The sequence below is a fragment of the Hyperoodon ampullatus genome (genome assembly GCF_949752795.1).
Source record: "Hyperoodon ampullatus genome assembly, chromosome: 5".
NCBI classification, from domain to species: Eukaryota; Metazoa; Chordata; class Mammalia; order Artiodactyla; family Ziphiidae; genus Hyperoodon; species Hyperoodon ampullatus.
The window spans coordinates 117300129-117316654 of NC_136918.1; the positions used below are offsets into that span (position 1 = coordinate 117300129).

General features: G+C 35.9%; 1 protein-coding gene across 1 annotated transcript in view; it reads right to left on the reverse strand.

The window, feature by feature from the left end:
- Positions 1-12294: 12294 nt before the first annotated feature.
- Positions 12295-16526, reverse strand: part of LIPI (lipase I) — a gene marked incomplete at both ends in the record, with an annotated part of 44765 nt that continues 40533 nt past the window's right edge. The window contains one exon of the mRNA XM_079704774.1: positions 12295-12475. Within this exon, the coding sequence (XP_079560900.1) occupies positions 12295-12475 (181 nt within the window). The remainder of the gene's footprint in view (positions 12476-16526) is intronic.

Consider the following 16526-nt stretch of genomic DNA (forward strand, 5'->3'; position numbering starts at 1 on the left):
AAATTATATTTCCTCCAACTGGTGAATGGATAAAGGAACTGTGATATATCCATACAATAAAATACTATTCATCAATAACATTCCACTGATATAGGCAACAACATGGATGAATTTTAAATGTCTAAAGCTAAGTGAAAGAAGCCATACTTATAAGGCAACATACTATATGATTCCATTTATATAATGTTCTGGAAAGGGCAAATCTAGGTGCAGAGGTTGTCAGAGAGTGGGCATGGGGAGTTGAAAATAAAGGGGCAGCACAAGGCAGTTTTTATGATTGATGGAAATGTTCTGTATCTTAATTGTTATGGTGGTTATATGACTCTATGCACGTATTAAAACTCATAGAACTGGGGCTTCCCTGGTGGCACAGTGGTTGAGAGTCCGCCTGCTGATGCAGGGGACACGGGTTCGTGCCCCGGTCAGGGAGGATCCCACATGCCGTGGAGCGGCTGGGCCCGTGAGCCATGGCCGCTGAGCCTGCGCGTCCGGAGCCTGTGCTCCGCAGCGGGAGAGGCCACAACAGTGAGAGGCCCGCATACCAAAAAAAAAAAAAAAAAAAAAAAAAACCCTCATAGAACTGTATACCAAAAAGAGTACATTTTACTTATTAAGTAAAGTTTTTAAAAGTAGGTTTAGTTCAACTTTTCTCAGGAAGTCATCCAGGTACCTCCACTTGAATATTCCTCTCAGTCCCTAAGTTTGAAAGCCTAGTCCACTGGAAAAGCTCAGAACGATGTTGTTTGTGTAGTCTCTATCATAGTTTGTTACAGATAGCTAATTACTGATTGAGTAGATACACAGTTTAGTCTGGACCACAAGGCATCATATTTTTATAACTCACATTCCCAATGCTTTGGCAGTGCTAATTCTCATTAATTGCACATTATCTGTATGGACAGATCTAAATGGGAAAAGCAACTAAATGGTTACTGCAATTATCTAGGTAATTAAACTTAAAGCACATATTTCATCCAAGCATCTGTTAGCATCCACAGCCAACAGGGAATGTTAAGAGTTTTGTTAACCACCCACAAAATGTATTTTAGGTTTTTTTTTTCCCTGAGTAGAAGTAATTGCATCAAACTTTTGTAAATTTAGTAAATTTTCATAGTCTATCCACTGTTTAGATTTTACATAAAAATTAAAATGACACACATGCTTATTTTTTTCTCTGCAGCCTATCCCAATGACTACCACATTTCTTACTTAACCAATGAAGGAGTTGTATATAACATTTGTCTGTGTAAAACACGATTAAGGAGACAGTGAATCAAATATAATAGTGGACATACCTGTCTGCCTTTACACTTTCTTTTCCTCTTATAAGTGACTTGAAAAAGAGAAATAAATGGAGCAACCTATGACTGTCTGTAGGGTCACCGACATTCTGTGTCAAGGTGTGAACATCATGTGGTGAGGTAAAAGATTTGAAAATGTTCTTTCTATGAATATAAAAAAGGCACTTGTTTAAAGTGCAGATAGTTGTTTATACATGGATAGTGTTTATGAAAAACAAAAATTGGGGAGAAGTATTCAACATAAAGGAAAATCTAAGTTGAATATTCTACAAAAGATGAAATATATTGAGTCATTAACTTACAGTTAAAAAGAGAAAAATTGCTTATAACCAGATACATGATGTTGCACAGCTCCAAGTCCAATGTGGTCACATTATTATCTATGTGAACAGTGACCCTTGAAGCTATTATTGTAGTGAATAAGCTGCATGATTCTACACAAAAAGCCTGCTTATAATTAAATGTAAATAATTAAATTCATGATTCAACTGTAGCATGTGCGATTACAAGTAAGTATGACAAAATATTAACAGTGTTATCTCTTAGTTGTAGGATTATATATGAATTAAATTTTCCAAATGTTCCACAGTGGGAATAGTTGACTATATTAATTAGTGAAAAACTGTTTATTCCTATAAAAAGAGCAGCAAGTAAAAGCAAAGAAAACAACAAATGAAAAAAGCCAAGAAAATTTGGCTTCGAGTCATTGCGAAGGCACTTCTCAGCTGAGAAACCTTAGACATGTTAAAAACCTCTGAGTTTCTGTTCCCTTACTAGTAAAACAAAGAAAACACTTAACTCATGGAGTTGTTGCAAAAATTGTAAAAATAGCATTTGGGATGTAGTAGATGCTAAATAAATTTAACCACTATAATTCATCTTGAAAGAAGTTCACTAATATTAAAACAAACTTCTCTGGGATATCCTTTTAATGCCTAAATCTTCAAAGAAGTCATCAATCCTTTGTACACAATAATGTTTCCTTAAAACATGCATCTTGGAAAAAAACTAAAAATCCTCCTTCTTATATACTAGTACCCTAAAGGAGAAGGTTAAATTGAGTTTAAGGCAAATAACTCACAAGATAAATTCCACTTTATGAGATAAATTTGCAATCAATGCAGATTTCTTTTTCTGAAGTTCTTAACTCTGCTGAGAGTCTTCTTATACCCCCCAAAACTCTGATGGGTGAGGATTCTGATCACTACATTATAAGAGTGGGAAGTGTGGTAGAAGTGAATAGAGAGTTTGGATAAGAAGTTTACAAAGTGTTAATGAATGGAACTTGTACAAAAAGGTAGGAGTGTTTTTATGGTTGGAGAATGTGACATAGTTTCACGGAATTATTGGGAATAAAGCATTTTATTGATGAATTACTTCAGCAAAACAGGCCTATATTTTTCATATAATTATGGGCTTGGCCAGTCTATTGCTTGAGCTGTGTATTTATAGATAAAAGGAGGTATAAGAAGAGTTAAATTGGGGACCAACAAGAGAAGGGAATAAAAATGCAACGAAAGGATTGCTACTGAGCATCTGCTATGAGCCGAATGTATACTTCACATATATGTCACTGAAAACATATGGAACATATTGCAAGGCAAATATAGAAAGAAAAGCAACTACTTTGTGAACACGGGTTGATTGTAAAATGCATTTATATTTATATATTTATTTATGTAATGTACTTTTAATCAAATTTTGTTAAGATTTGTATCAATTATTGGGTATTTATATAATAACTATAGTTGTATCTTACAGCATAGTTAGTGAAAATATATGTGCTGTAGTTTTTAGGATTAAACCTGAAATTTCTTGCTTATATTGTCCAACTATACAATTACCATTTAAAATTATGTCATAACTTTAGGCAAATTAAAAAGATAATCACTTATCTTAATTATCAAATATTTTTTAAAAATGTATATAACTGCAACAAAATTTTAATCTAAGATAAATAATTTTCGAAGTAGAATATGAATAAAGTATCTTGTCCCTAAATATGGTAAATAAAATATTGAATTTCTAAAAATATTTAGGTATAGTAACCTTTTTGTTCAATACTCTAATGGTATACAAAAGAAGCTCATTTCCAGTCGTCCTAAAACCTTATTCTTATATGAGGCATAGTTTACATTACATATAGAAACACACATTGGCTATTCACACTGTTGACATTGTTTGGAGTTCTTTATCTGTGTCACCTCTCAACATTACACAGACCTACAGCACCATTTGAGGACCCCCGAGAAAATGGGCTGTGGATAGTGAAAATGGGGGACAGGCTTCAGAATGAGTGAGCAAACTCTGTAAAAATGTAAAACAGTTTTGCCAAAATTGTTACCTTTAAATGCCCTTCACAATTCTAGTGTTCCAATCCCCACATTCTCCCAAAGTACCCTTGGCCTTTTAATCGGGCAGTTTAGAAGACAAAAAATGAAGTGTTAATGACTTCAGCACAAATAGTTTAACTGTAAATTGGTTTTCTGAGGTTACTCTCTAAAGACAGTTCTTTGGCTGTTCTTAACCAAATACTTACCCTCATTAAATCTAAGCTTCATGTATAATATTTTCAAAAGAATCTTGAAACTATTTAATGAAATGAAATACTAAATTAACAAGAGAAGTTACCATGAAGTAAGTAAAGCATAGAGGTCAAAGCTACAAAATTATAGATTGAGATGTTTAATTAATTTGAAAAAAGACAAACGTTTAAATTTATACATAAACACTCATGATACTGGAGTAAATTATTTGAGGAGTTACTTCAATGTCTCACATTGTCTTGTCGGTTAAAATTACATTATAGTCATGCAGAACTATAAACATACCTATTTAAAAAACCTAACTTACCCCCAAATTGTTTGAAGTATCCAGACGCTGAAAGATCTGAATTTGAGTGCTCTAGCTTAGCTATTCATTTATTGCTTTCATTCACAAGTTAATTGTGTCAGCCAGTCAGAATTATATTTTTTAGTTAAATCAATATTTAACTTTAGTAAGATAGATTACAAGCCAGACAATCAATGTTTAATTAATGTTTTGCTGACTTATCAAAATATTTTCAGTCTCTCTGTAGTGGTCTGTTATTTTTGCCACCAAGCATCTATCCCTTTCAGGCAATATTACTCTCATCATTCTTTACCCCACTCTAAATCTATAAACTTTGGATGAACTTGATCCCATCTTGTCTCAGAGTTAAGCATAAAACACTGAAAGAACTTATTTCCCTGGCCAATCAGAAGAATATAATTCCCCAAGCACAGTGTGAGGTTCAAAGATATGGACTTGCCCAATCAAAATCGGTGAGATGCAGTGGGACCTTAAAACTTTTTCTTCCCCCTGAGGGGTGTGAACTTGGAATCAGGTAGGTATGATAGTTCCCTATCATAGTACCTATTGCCATCATAGTGTTAGCTAACACATGCATCACATCGCATCACATCACATAATTACCATTTAGTGTGTGGTGAGAACACTTAAGATCTACTGTATTAGCAACTTTCAAGTATATAATACAATACCTGTTAACTATAATCACTCAGCTGTACATTAGTTCCCCAGAACTTATTCATCTTATAACTGGAAGCTTGTACTTTTTGACCAACATCTCTTTTCCTCCACTTCCCACGCTCTAGTTAACGACCATTCTAGTCTCTGCGTCTATAAGTTCAGCTTTTTAAGCTTCCACATGTGATATCATACAGTATTTCTCTTTCTCTCTCTCTGACAAATTACTTAGCATAGGGTGCCAAAGACTCATCCACGTTGTCACAAACTGCTGGATGTCTTCTTCCCTGTGGCTGAATAATATTCCATCACACACACACACACACACACACACACACACACACATCCCTTCCACATCTTTTTTTTTTAACATCTTTATTGGAGTATAATTGCTTTACAATGGTGTTGTTAGTTTCTGCTTCATAACAAACTGAATCAGCTATACATATACATATATCCCCATATCTCTTCCCTCTTGTGACTCCCTCCCTCCCACCCTCCCTATCCCACCACTCTAGGTGGTCACAAAGCACGGAGCTGATCTCCCTGTGCTATGCGGCTGCTTCCCCCTAGCTATCTATTTTACATTTGGTAGTGTATATATGTCCATGCCACTCCCTCACTTCATCCTAGCTTACCCTTCCCCCTCCCTGTGTCCTCAAGTCCATTCTCTATTAGGTCTGCGTCTTTATTCCCATCCTGCACCTAGGTTCTTTATGACCAGTTGTTTTTTCTTTTAGATTCCATCTATATGTGTTAGCATACAGTATTTGTTTTTCTCTTTCTAACTTACTTCACTCTGTATGACAGACCCTAGGTCCATCCACCTCACTACAAATAACTCAATTTCGTTTCTTTTTATGGCTGAGTATTCCATTGTATATATGTGCCACATCTTCTTTATCCATTCATCTGTGCTGATGGACACTTAGGTTGCTTCCATGTCCTGGCTAATGTAAATAGAGCTGCAATGAACAATGTGGTGGTGCATGACTCTTTTGAATTATGGTTTTCTCAGGGTATATGCCCAGTAGGGGGATTGCTGGGTCGTATGGTAGTTCTACTTTTAGTTTTTTAAGGAACGCCCATACTGTTCTCCATAGTGGCTGTATCAATTTACATTCCCACCAAGAGTGCAAGAGGGTTCCCTTTTCTCCACACCCTCTCCAGCATTTATTGTTTCTAGATTTTTTGATGATGGCCATTCTGACTGGTGTGAGATGATATCTCATTGTAGTTTTGATTTGCATTTCTCTAATGATTAATGATGTTGAGCATTCTTTCATGTGTTTGTTGGCATCTGTATATCTTCTTTGGAGGAATGTCTTTGGAGAAATTTAGGTCTTCTGCCCATTTGGGGATTGGGTTGTTTTTTTCATATAGAGCTGCATGAGCTGCTTGTAAATTTTGGACATGAATCCTTTGTCAGTTGCTTCATTTGCAAATATTTTCTCCCATTCTGAGGGTTGTCTTTTCGTCTTGTTTATGGTTTCCTTTGCTGTGCAAAAGCTTTTAAGTTTCATTAGGTCCCATTTGTTTTTGTTTTTATTTCATTTCTCTAGGAGGTGGGTCAAAAAGGATCTTGCTGTGATTTATGTCATAGAGTGTTCTGCCTATGTTTTCCTCTAAGAGTTTTTATTGTGTCTGGCCTTACATTTAGGTCTTAATCCATTTTGAGTTTATTTTTGTATGTGGTGTTAGGGAGTGTTCTAATTTCATTCTTTTACATGTAGCTGTCCAGTTGTCAAAGCACACCTTATTGAAGATGCTGTCTTTTCTCCATTGTATATTCTTGCCTTCTTTATCAAAAATAAGGTGACCATATGTGCATGGGTTTACCTCTGGGCTTTCTATCCTGTTCCATTGATCTATATTTCTGTTTCTGTGCCAGTACAATACTTTATTGATTACTATTACTGTGTAGTGTAGTCTGAAGTGAGGGAGCCTGATTCCTCCAGCTCCGTTTCTCTTTCTCAGGATTGCTTTGGCTATTCGGGGTCTTTTCTCTTTCCATACAAATTGTGAAATTTTTTGTACTAGTTCTGTGAAAAATGCCATTGGTAGTTTGATAGGGATTGCATTGAATCTGTAGATTGTTTTGGGTAGTATAGTCATTTTCACAATGTTGATTCTTCCAATCCAAGAACACGGTATATCTCTCTATTATCATCTTTAATTCCTTTCATCAGTGTCTTATAGTTTCTGCATACAGGTATTTTGTCTCCTTAGGTAGGTTTATTCCTAGGTATTTTATTCTTTTTGTTGCAGTGGTAAATGGGAGTATTTCCTTAATTTCACTTTCAGATTTTTCATCATTAGTGTATAGGAATGTAAGAGATTTCTGTGCATTAATTTTGTATCCTGCTACTTTACCAAATTCATTGATTAGCTCTAGTAGTTTTCTGGTAGCATCTTTAGGATTCTCTATGTATAGTATCATGTCATCTGCAAAGAATGACGGCTTTACCTCTTCTTTTCCGATTTGAATTCCTTTTCTTTTTCTTCTATGATTGATGTGGTTAAAACTTCCAAAACAATGCTGAATAATAGTGGTGAGAATGGGCACCCTTGTCTTTTTCCTGATCTCAATGGAAGTGGTTTCAGTTTTTCACCATTGAGAACTATGTTGGCTGTGGGTTTGTCTTATATGGCCTTTATTATGTTTAGTTCCCTCTATGCCTACTTTCTGGAGGGTTTTTATCATAAATGGGTGTGGAATTTTGTCAAAAGCTTTCTCTGCATCTATTGAGATGATCTTATGGTTTTTCTCCTTCAATTTGTTAATGTAGTGTATCACATTGATTGATTTGCATATACTGAAGAATCCTTGCATTCCTGGGATAAAGCCACTTGATCATGGTGTATGATCCTTTTAATATGCTGTTGGATTCTGTTTGCTAGTATTTTGTTGAGGATTTTTACATCTATGTTCATTAGTGATATTGGCCTGTAGTTTTCTTTCTTTGTGACATCTTTGTCTGCTTTTGGTATCAGGGTGATAGTGGCCTCGTAGAATGCGTTTGGGAGTGTTCCTCCCTCTGCTATATTCTGGAAGAGTTTGAGAAGGATAGGTGTTAGCTCTTCTCTAAATGTTTCATAGAATTCGCCTGTGAAGCCATCTGGTCTTGGGCTTTTGTTTGTTGGAAGATTTTTAACCACAGTTTCAATTTCAGTGCTTGTGATTCGTCTGTTTGTATTTTCTTCCTGGTTCAGTCTCGGAAAGTTGTGCTTTTCTAAGAATTTGTCCATTTCTTCCAGGTTGTCCATTTTATTGGCATACAGTTGCTTGTAGTAATCTCTCATTGTCCTTTGTACTTCTGCAGTGTCAGTTGTTACTTCTCCTTTTTCATTTCTAATTCTATTGATTTGAGTCTTCTCTTTTTTAAATCTTTATGATTTCCTTCCTTCTTCTAACTTTGGGGTTTTTTGGTTCTTCTTTCTCTAACTGCTTCAGGTGTAAGGTTAGGTTGTTTATTTGAGATGTTTCTTGTTTTTTAAGGTAGGATTGTATTGCTATAAACTTCCCTGTTAGAACTGCTTTTGCTGCATCCCATAGGTTTTGGGTTGTCGTGTTTTCATTTTCATTTGTTTCTAGGTATTTTTTGATTTCCTCTTTGATTTCTTCAGTGACCTCTTGGTTACTAAGTAGTGTATTGTTTAGTCTCCATGTGTTTGTATGTTTTACAGATTTTTCCTGTAATTGATATCTAGTCTCATAGTGTTGTGGTCAGAAAAGATACTTGACATGATTTCAATTTTCTTAAATTTACCAAGGCTTGATTTGTGATCCAAGATATGATCTATTCTGGAGAATAATAAATAATAATAAACAACAAACATAATAAATAAGTATGTAGTATACTACCTATAAGTCCTATGAGGAAAAACAAAACAAAACTTGAGCAAGGTCAGGGAAATCAGGAGTGGTAGGATTGCTATATTGAAAAAATGACATCTGAGCAAAATCATGAAGAGAAAGTTAGCCTTCTAGGGAAGGAAATTTTCAGGCAGAGGAAACAGCCAGTGCAAAGGTTCTAAGAAAGATCCTGCCTGGTATGTTCAAGGAACAGCAAGGAGGCCTGCAATGCTGGATCTAAAGAGCCAGTTCAGTGAAGGAAGAGCTGAGGTCAAAGAGGTATGGGAAAGTGGAGATGTAGCCCCCGAGTCAGGTTGGATTTGTAAACCATTGTGAGGGCTTTGGCTTTTATTGAGACTGTGGTTGAATACTGGATATGTTTAGAAGGTAAGGGCAAAAGTTTTTATGATTGGATGTGGAATGTGACAGAAAAAGATGTCTAGGCTAAACCCAGGTTTTTTGACTAAGGCAACTAAAAAGATGTTTCTCTATGTTTTAACTGAGATGTGTCTTTCTGTATTTTTGTAAAATGTATTAATATATAAATAATTTAAAGCCATTCTATATCCCACATATTATAAAAGTTTTCTTATTTTGTTTTTGTTAATAACGTTTGTGATGCACAGATTTTATTTTTTTAATTTGTATGGAGGCAAATTGATTAATATTTTCCATTTAGTTTCTCTGTCTTGGCTTTCATTATTCTGCATACATAAACATTTGCCTATGTTTTCTCCTTACTGTTTTATAATTAATATGTTACTATATCTATAACTAATTTTGAATGTTATAATTAAGACATTCAACTCTTTTTTAGCTGTTATTTATTCTTGTGTCATTACTTGAAAGGTTATTCACATCATCTACAAAATTACATTTTGGAGTTTTCCTTTTACTCCCTTAAATGCATATATATTCTGCTGCCAGTATCAAATTTTTAAAATTATTGCTGTTTTGGAATTTGCTTTTCTGTTTCATAGTTAAAGTTATAAACACGACTCTCATTATTCAAATTTTCTTGGCTCATCTCAATAATTTGTTATTCCAAGTTAATTAGGAAGAGCTAAGCCATCTCTTCTGGAGATTTTGATGGGAGTCATGTTAAACTTACAGGCAAGTTTAATACGAATTGCCATTGCTACAGCATTAAATCTTCCATTCCATGAAGAAGTCTTTGAATACTTGAAGAATTCTATACTTATCACTCAATCTTAAAAATAAAATATATGAGTGGCTCTAAATGTTGCTCTCTTTTAGTTTCCTGGTTCTTAGTTCATTCTATCAATTTGAGATCTGTATGATCTTCAGTTGAGAGATTCCTTTCATCATATCTGTAGTTACTTCTTCTGTTGTCTCCTCTTCAGCAATACTAGCTATCTATATTTTTGCACATTAATTATTTTCCCAAAAAATTATTCCTCAATCTTCTCTATTATATTACCTTATTCTGTATGTTATTAAAAATGAGTTTTCTAGGGCTTCCCTGGTGGCACAGTGGTTGGGAGTCCACCTACTGATGCAGGGGACATGGGTTCGTGCCCCGGTCCGGGAGGATCCCACATGCCATGGAGCGGCTAGGCCCATGAGCCATGGCCACTGAGCCTGTGTGTCCGGAGCCTGTGCTCCACAATGGGAGAGGCCACAACAGTGAGAGGTCCGCGTACCGCAAAAAAACAAAAAAAACAAATGAGTTTTCTACATTATAATTCTACTCTTTCTTGTTTTTAATGTTGACACTAAATTTGATGTTGACCTTAGTTTCTTAACTCTGTCAGTTCCATTTAATCACGGTCAGTTGCTTGATCATCTTGCTCTTCACTTGTTCCTTCACGGATTACTGTTTCCTTAAATATTATTGAGAACACCAAGCAATTCTTTGTGAAATTTCCTGTAATAAATCTTTTAAAAAGTCAACCTTATTTCTCAGTCTTGATTGTTGGATCTTTCTTATGTTGCTGATGCTGAATTAGGCACCATTTTCTTGTTGTGTTTTTTTCCTGTGCACCTCTGCTTGAACAATGAGAGATGAGTATCTAGCTCTGGCACTTGCCCATATATACATTATCCTTGGTTCCTTTTACTGTACAGATGTATGGAACTAAATTTCTCTTTCTCATAGTGAGCTCATGTGCTGTTTTATATACAAAGATTCTAGTTAATGCCTGGCCACGACTTACAGCATATGCTTCTTCTAGACTGAGGAAGAAACTCTTTTGTTTCTCTTTCCAGTTATGATATACAGGGAGAAGACTATATTCCAGAACAATATAAATCCTTTACATTTAAGTGCCAGAAACAGAGCATGTAAAACTATAACAACTACACTTCTTTATTCATACTCAGCATCCTGAGGCTCAGAGAGGTATTAATGGAGGAGATAGTGCAACAACCATGACCTTTTTAAAATCTATTTTTTGAGGACTACAAATTTCTATTTGTAGGACTACAGTTTCTATTCTTATATTTAGCATAGGTTTTCATTGTTAAAATAATAGATAGAGAGATCAGCTGAAGATTAAAAATCTTGCAGCTCTAGTCCTTTAAACATGACCCCCCCCCCCCAAACTTTCTTTCTCTCTCTGATATACTTTGGTAGGGAATGGTTTTGCTAATGTTCCTAACTGAAAATGTCCATATATTTTGGTATTTTTGTAAGTATTTCAGTCAAAGGCAAAAGTAAAATTACCCCTTGTTGTCTCTCCATTACAGTGACATTATTTTAATAAATTTATTTATTTTTTTTATTTTTTGGCTGTGCTGGATCTTCATTGTTGTGTGCGGGCTTTCTCTAGTTGTGGTGAGCTGGGTCTACTCTTCGTTGTGGTGTGCGGGCTTCTCACTGTGGTGGCTTCTCTTGTTGTGGAGCATGGGCTCTAGGCCCGTGGGCTTCAGTAGTTGCAGTGCTCGGGCTCAGTAGCTGTGGCGCATGGGCTTAGTTGCTCCGTGGCATGTGGGATCCTCCAGACAGGGTTCGAACCCTGTGTCCTCTGCATTGGCAGGCAGACTCTTAACTACTGTGCCACCAGGGAAGTCCCTACTCACTGACTTTTGAATGACTAAATATTCTCATACCAAAAGTTTACAAAATAACATACTTCAAAGAATTTTCCCAGTTCTCCTTTGTTGAAGTAGACATCATCTAAATGCATATGCTTACCACTTACTATTTTTATTCTCCAGAAATTCTTATTTACTGTGTTTGACATTCACAAAAAGGTAATTGGGAAATCAAGTATATAAATACAGGAACATAAACAGAGATAAAGAGAAAGTATTGCAGTCAACCAAAGAAGAGAGATTTCTAGCAATCAGAAACCCATTGAAATGACAATAAAGTTCTAAGGAAGACATTTGTCTCACTTTTTTCATGTTTATTGTGTCTCATGAAATGATTGTATGTGTTTTTTATTTGCTTGGGTAATGTAATTCCAAAATAAATCTCATCTAAGCCAAAAAATATTTTTGTATCTTTTAGATATTCCAACATTTATATAAAATACAATATTTTAATTTTATTTATTTTAATACAATAAACAGATATTCGAATACATGAATTTTTAAACCACTCCCTAGCAAAGCAATATTTTCAAGTTTAAAAGATAACATTGAAATCAAAATTTAGTTTTCTTACCTTTCTGGATATGTAAGTGATTTTAACTTGAGACGCTGAATAGTGTATTTGCATGTGGAACATTGCTGATTTGAGCTCTGAAAATATGCCAAACTAATGCTTGAAATATTTACAACATCATTTAAAAACTGAGCAAGAATCTTGAATTCTTGAAGTTTATAAAATAATCTGTTCTTCCTAAAGAGAAAATTTCATATCTCATCATATTAGTACTCCAAAAATGTAATACAACTTCAAAATCAATACAATCTTATAAACATTAGATAGAAATACCAATATTATAGGGAAAAGGCCAAACAATAAAATATGTGGTAAAGTATTTATTAAAATAATTTAAACAGTAATTAAAAACAAAATAAAATAATAATAATATATATATCCCCACATTCAAATATTTTGGGAAAACTTTTCTGAGAAAAAGTGGGACATCTTGTCTTTCTGACTTGGTATCTAGATTGTACATATTACTAAGATTAGAGAAGTCACATTTTGCTTCTTTTTATAGGCCCCTGAACTATTGCCATTCTTTGAATAGACTGAGCCCTCAGATAGTGATCCTTTGTTGTTCTGTGCCACTTTATCACTTCATGGGTCTCCCTGACTCCAAAGGAAACAGCAAAGGAGTATGAGGAGGAGGAGAAAGGTAAGAAAGAGGAGGAGGAGGAAAGAAAGGGAAGGGGGAAGGGACGGAGGTGGGTGGAAGATACAAAGGAAAGAAGGAAGGAAGGGGATGAAGGAAGGAGAGAAGAGAAGGAAAGGGAAAGAAAAAGAAGAGGAAAGGAAACAAATCTGTTGAACTAATTTCTTCCTTTGAGGCAACAATGACTGACTTGAGCAAAGGCAATTATCACACATAGAATAGCTGAAAAGCAACCAGCGGGACACTCAGCCCTTCTGCCATCTTGTATTTGTCCCTGCTTTCTTCTCCTTTTGATTCTCCCACAGCATCTAGATCCAAAAAAGGTTGTTATCACTCCCCTCAAAACCCATCCCTGCTCCCTTGTGGCAGAGTGACTTCCTCCTCTTTCACAGAATATAATGTCATTGGTCATATCTCTAATTTCTGTCCAAGATCTTGTCTAGATTTCTCAGAGATACTTCAGAGTCAACATATCCAGATGGCAACATGTTGTCTTCCCCCCAAAACTCACGTCTGCTCCACTGGTTCCAAATACCAACTGTGTGCTCCACCAAGCCTCTGCCCCCAGCTGAGCCCTGTCTGATGAGACCCAGACACATATACCTGCTGTTATTCACCATGTCTACTTGGATATCTCAAGGATGCCTAAAGGTCATTAAGTTCAAATTTAATGACATCTTTCCCAACACTCACCTCTCACCAAAAAAGAAAAACAAAAACCCTAAAACAGGGGTCCCCAACCCCCGGGCTGTAGACCAGTACCAGTCCATGACCTGTTAGGAACCAGGCCACACAGCAGGAGGTGAATGGCAGCCGAGCGAGTGAAGCTTCATCTGCTGCTTCCCATCGCTCGCATTACCACCTGAACCATCGCTAGCATTACCGGCTGAACTCCCCCCGTGCCCAAGCAGTCCTTGGAAAAAGTGTTTTCCACAAAACCGGTCCCTGGTGCCAAAAAGATTGGACACTGCTGCCCTAAAACTTAGAAATTTTCTTATAATTTTAAATGGCACCACTATCTATTGCCCAAGCCAGACAACTAGGCTTTGCCCTTGAGATCATCCTCTCTTTATTTTTTAATTTTAAAAAAAATTTTAGCATCTTTATTGTAGTATAGTTGCTTTACAATGTTGTGTTAGTTTCTGCTGTGTAACTAAGTGAGTCAGCCATATGCATACATATATCCCCATATCCCCTCCATCTTGTGTCTCCCTCCCACCCTCCTTATACCACCCCTCTAGGTGGTCACAAAGCACCGAGCTGATCTCCCTGTGCTATGCAGGTGCTTCCCACTAGCTATCTATTTTACATTTGGTAGTGTATATATGTCAATGCTACTCTCTCACTTCATTCCAGCTTATCCTTCCCCCTTCCTGTGTCCTCAAGTCCCTTCTCTACATCTGCGTATTTATTCCTGTCCTGCCCCTAGGTTCATCCTAACCTTCTTTGTTTTAGATTCCATGTATATGTGTTAGCATACAGTATTTGTTTTTCTCTTTCTGACTTACTTCACTCTGTATGACAGACTCTAGGTCCACCCACCTCACTACAAATAACTCAATTTTGTTTCTTTTTATGGCTGAGTAATATTCTATTGTATACATGTGCCACATATTCTTTACCCATTCATCTGTCGATGGACACTTGGGTTGCTTCCATGTCCTGGCTGTAGTAAATAGTGCTGCAATGAATTTTGTAGTATATGACTCTTTTTGACTTATGGTTTTCTCAGGGTATATGCCCAGTAGTGGGATTGCTGGGTCATATGGTAGTTCTAGTTTTAGTTTTTTAAGGAACCTCCATACTGTTCTCCACAGTGGCTGTATCAGTTTACATTCCCACCAACAATGCAAGAGGGTTCCCTTTTCTCCACACCATCTCCAGCATTTATTATTTGTAGAGTTTTTTATAATGGCTATTCTGACTGGTGTGAGGTGATACCTCATTGTAGTTTTGATTTGCATTACTCTAATGATTAGTGATGTTGAGCATCCTTTCATGTGTTTGTTGGCAATCTGTATATCTTCTTAGGAAAAATGCCCATTTAGGTCTCCTGCCCATTTTTGGATTGGGTTATTTGTTTTTTTGATATTGAGCTAAATGACCTGCTTGTATATTTTGTAGATGAATCCTTTGTCAGTTGCTTCATTTGCAAATATCTTCTCCCATTCTGAGGGTAGTCTTTTCATCCTGTTTATGGTTTCCTTTGCTGTGCAAAAGCTTTGAAGTTTCATTAGGTCCCATTTGTTTATTTTTTGCTTTTATTTGCATTTCTCTAGGAGGTGGGTCAAAAAGGATGTTGCTGTGATTTATGTCATAGAGTGTTCTGCCTATGATTTCCTCTAAGAGTTTTATAGTGTCTGGACTTACATTTAGGTCTTTAATCCATGTAGAGTTTATTTTTGTGTATGGTGTTAGGGAGTGTTCTAATTTCACTCTTTTAAGCTGTCCAGTTTTCCCAGCACCACCCATTGAAGAGGCTGTCTTTTCTCCATTGTATATTCTTTCCTCCTTCATCAAAGATAAGGTGACCATATGTACGTGGGCTTATCTCTGAGCTTTCTCTCCTGTTCAATTGATCTATATTTCTGTTTTTGTGCCAGTACCATACTGACTTGTTTACTGTAGCTTTGTAGTTTAGTCTGAAGTCAGGGAGCCTGCTTGCTCCAGCTCAATTTTTCTTTCTCAACATTTCTCTGGCTATTTGGGGTCTTTTGTGTCTCCATACAAATTTTAAGATTTTTTGTTCTAGTTCTTTGAAAAATGCCATTGGTTGAGAGGGATTGCATTGAATCTGTAGATTGCTTTGCGTAGTATAGTAATTTTCACAATGTTGATTCTTTCAATCCAAGAACACAGTATATCTCTCCATCTATTTGTATTGTCTTTAATTTCTTTCACCAGTGTCTTATAGTTTTCTGCATACAGGTCTTTTGTCTCCTTAGATAGGTTTATATCTAGGTATTTTATTCTTTTTGTTGCATTGGTAAATGGGAGTGTTTCCTTAACTTCTCTTTCATATTTTTTGTCGTTAGTGTAAGGAATGCAAGAGATTTTTGTGCATCGATTTTGTATCATGCTACTTTACCAATTCATTGATTAGCTCTAGTAGTTTTCTGGTAGCATCTTTACGATTCTCTATGTATAGTATCATGTAATTTGTAAACAGTGACAGTTTTACTTCTTCTTTTCTGATTTGGATTCCTTTTATTTCTTTTTCTTCTCTGATTCCTGTGGCTAAAACTTCCAAACCTATGTTGAATAATAGTGGTGAGAGTAGGCAACTTGTCTTGTTCCTGATCTTAGTGGAAATGGTTTCAGTTTTTCACCACTGAGAACAACGTTGGCTGTGGGTTTGTCATATATGGCCTTTCTTATGTTGAGGTCGGTTCCCTCTATGCCTACATTCTGGAGAGTTTTAATCATAAATGGGTGTTGAATTTTGTCAGATTTCTCTGTGTCTATTGACATGATCATATGGTTTTTATCCTTCATTAATATGGTGTATCACAATGATTGATCTGCATATATTGAAGAATCCTTGCATTCCTGGGGTAAATCCTACTTGATCATGGTGTATGATCCTTT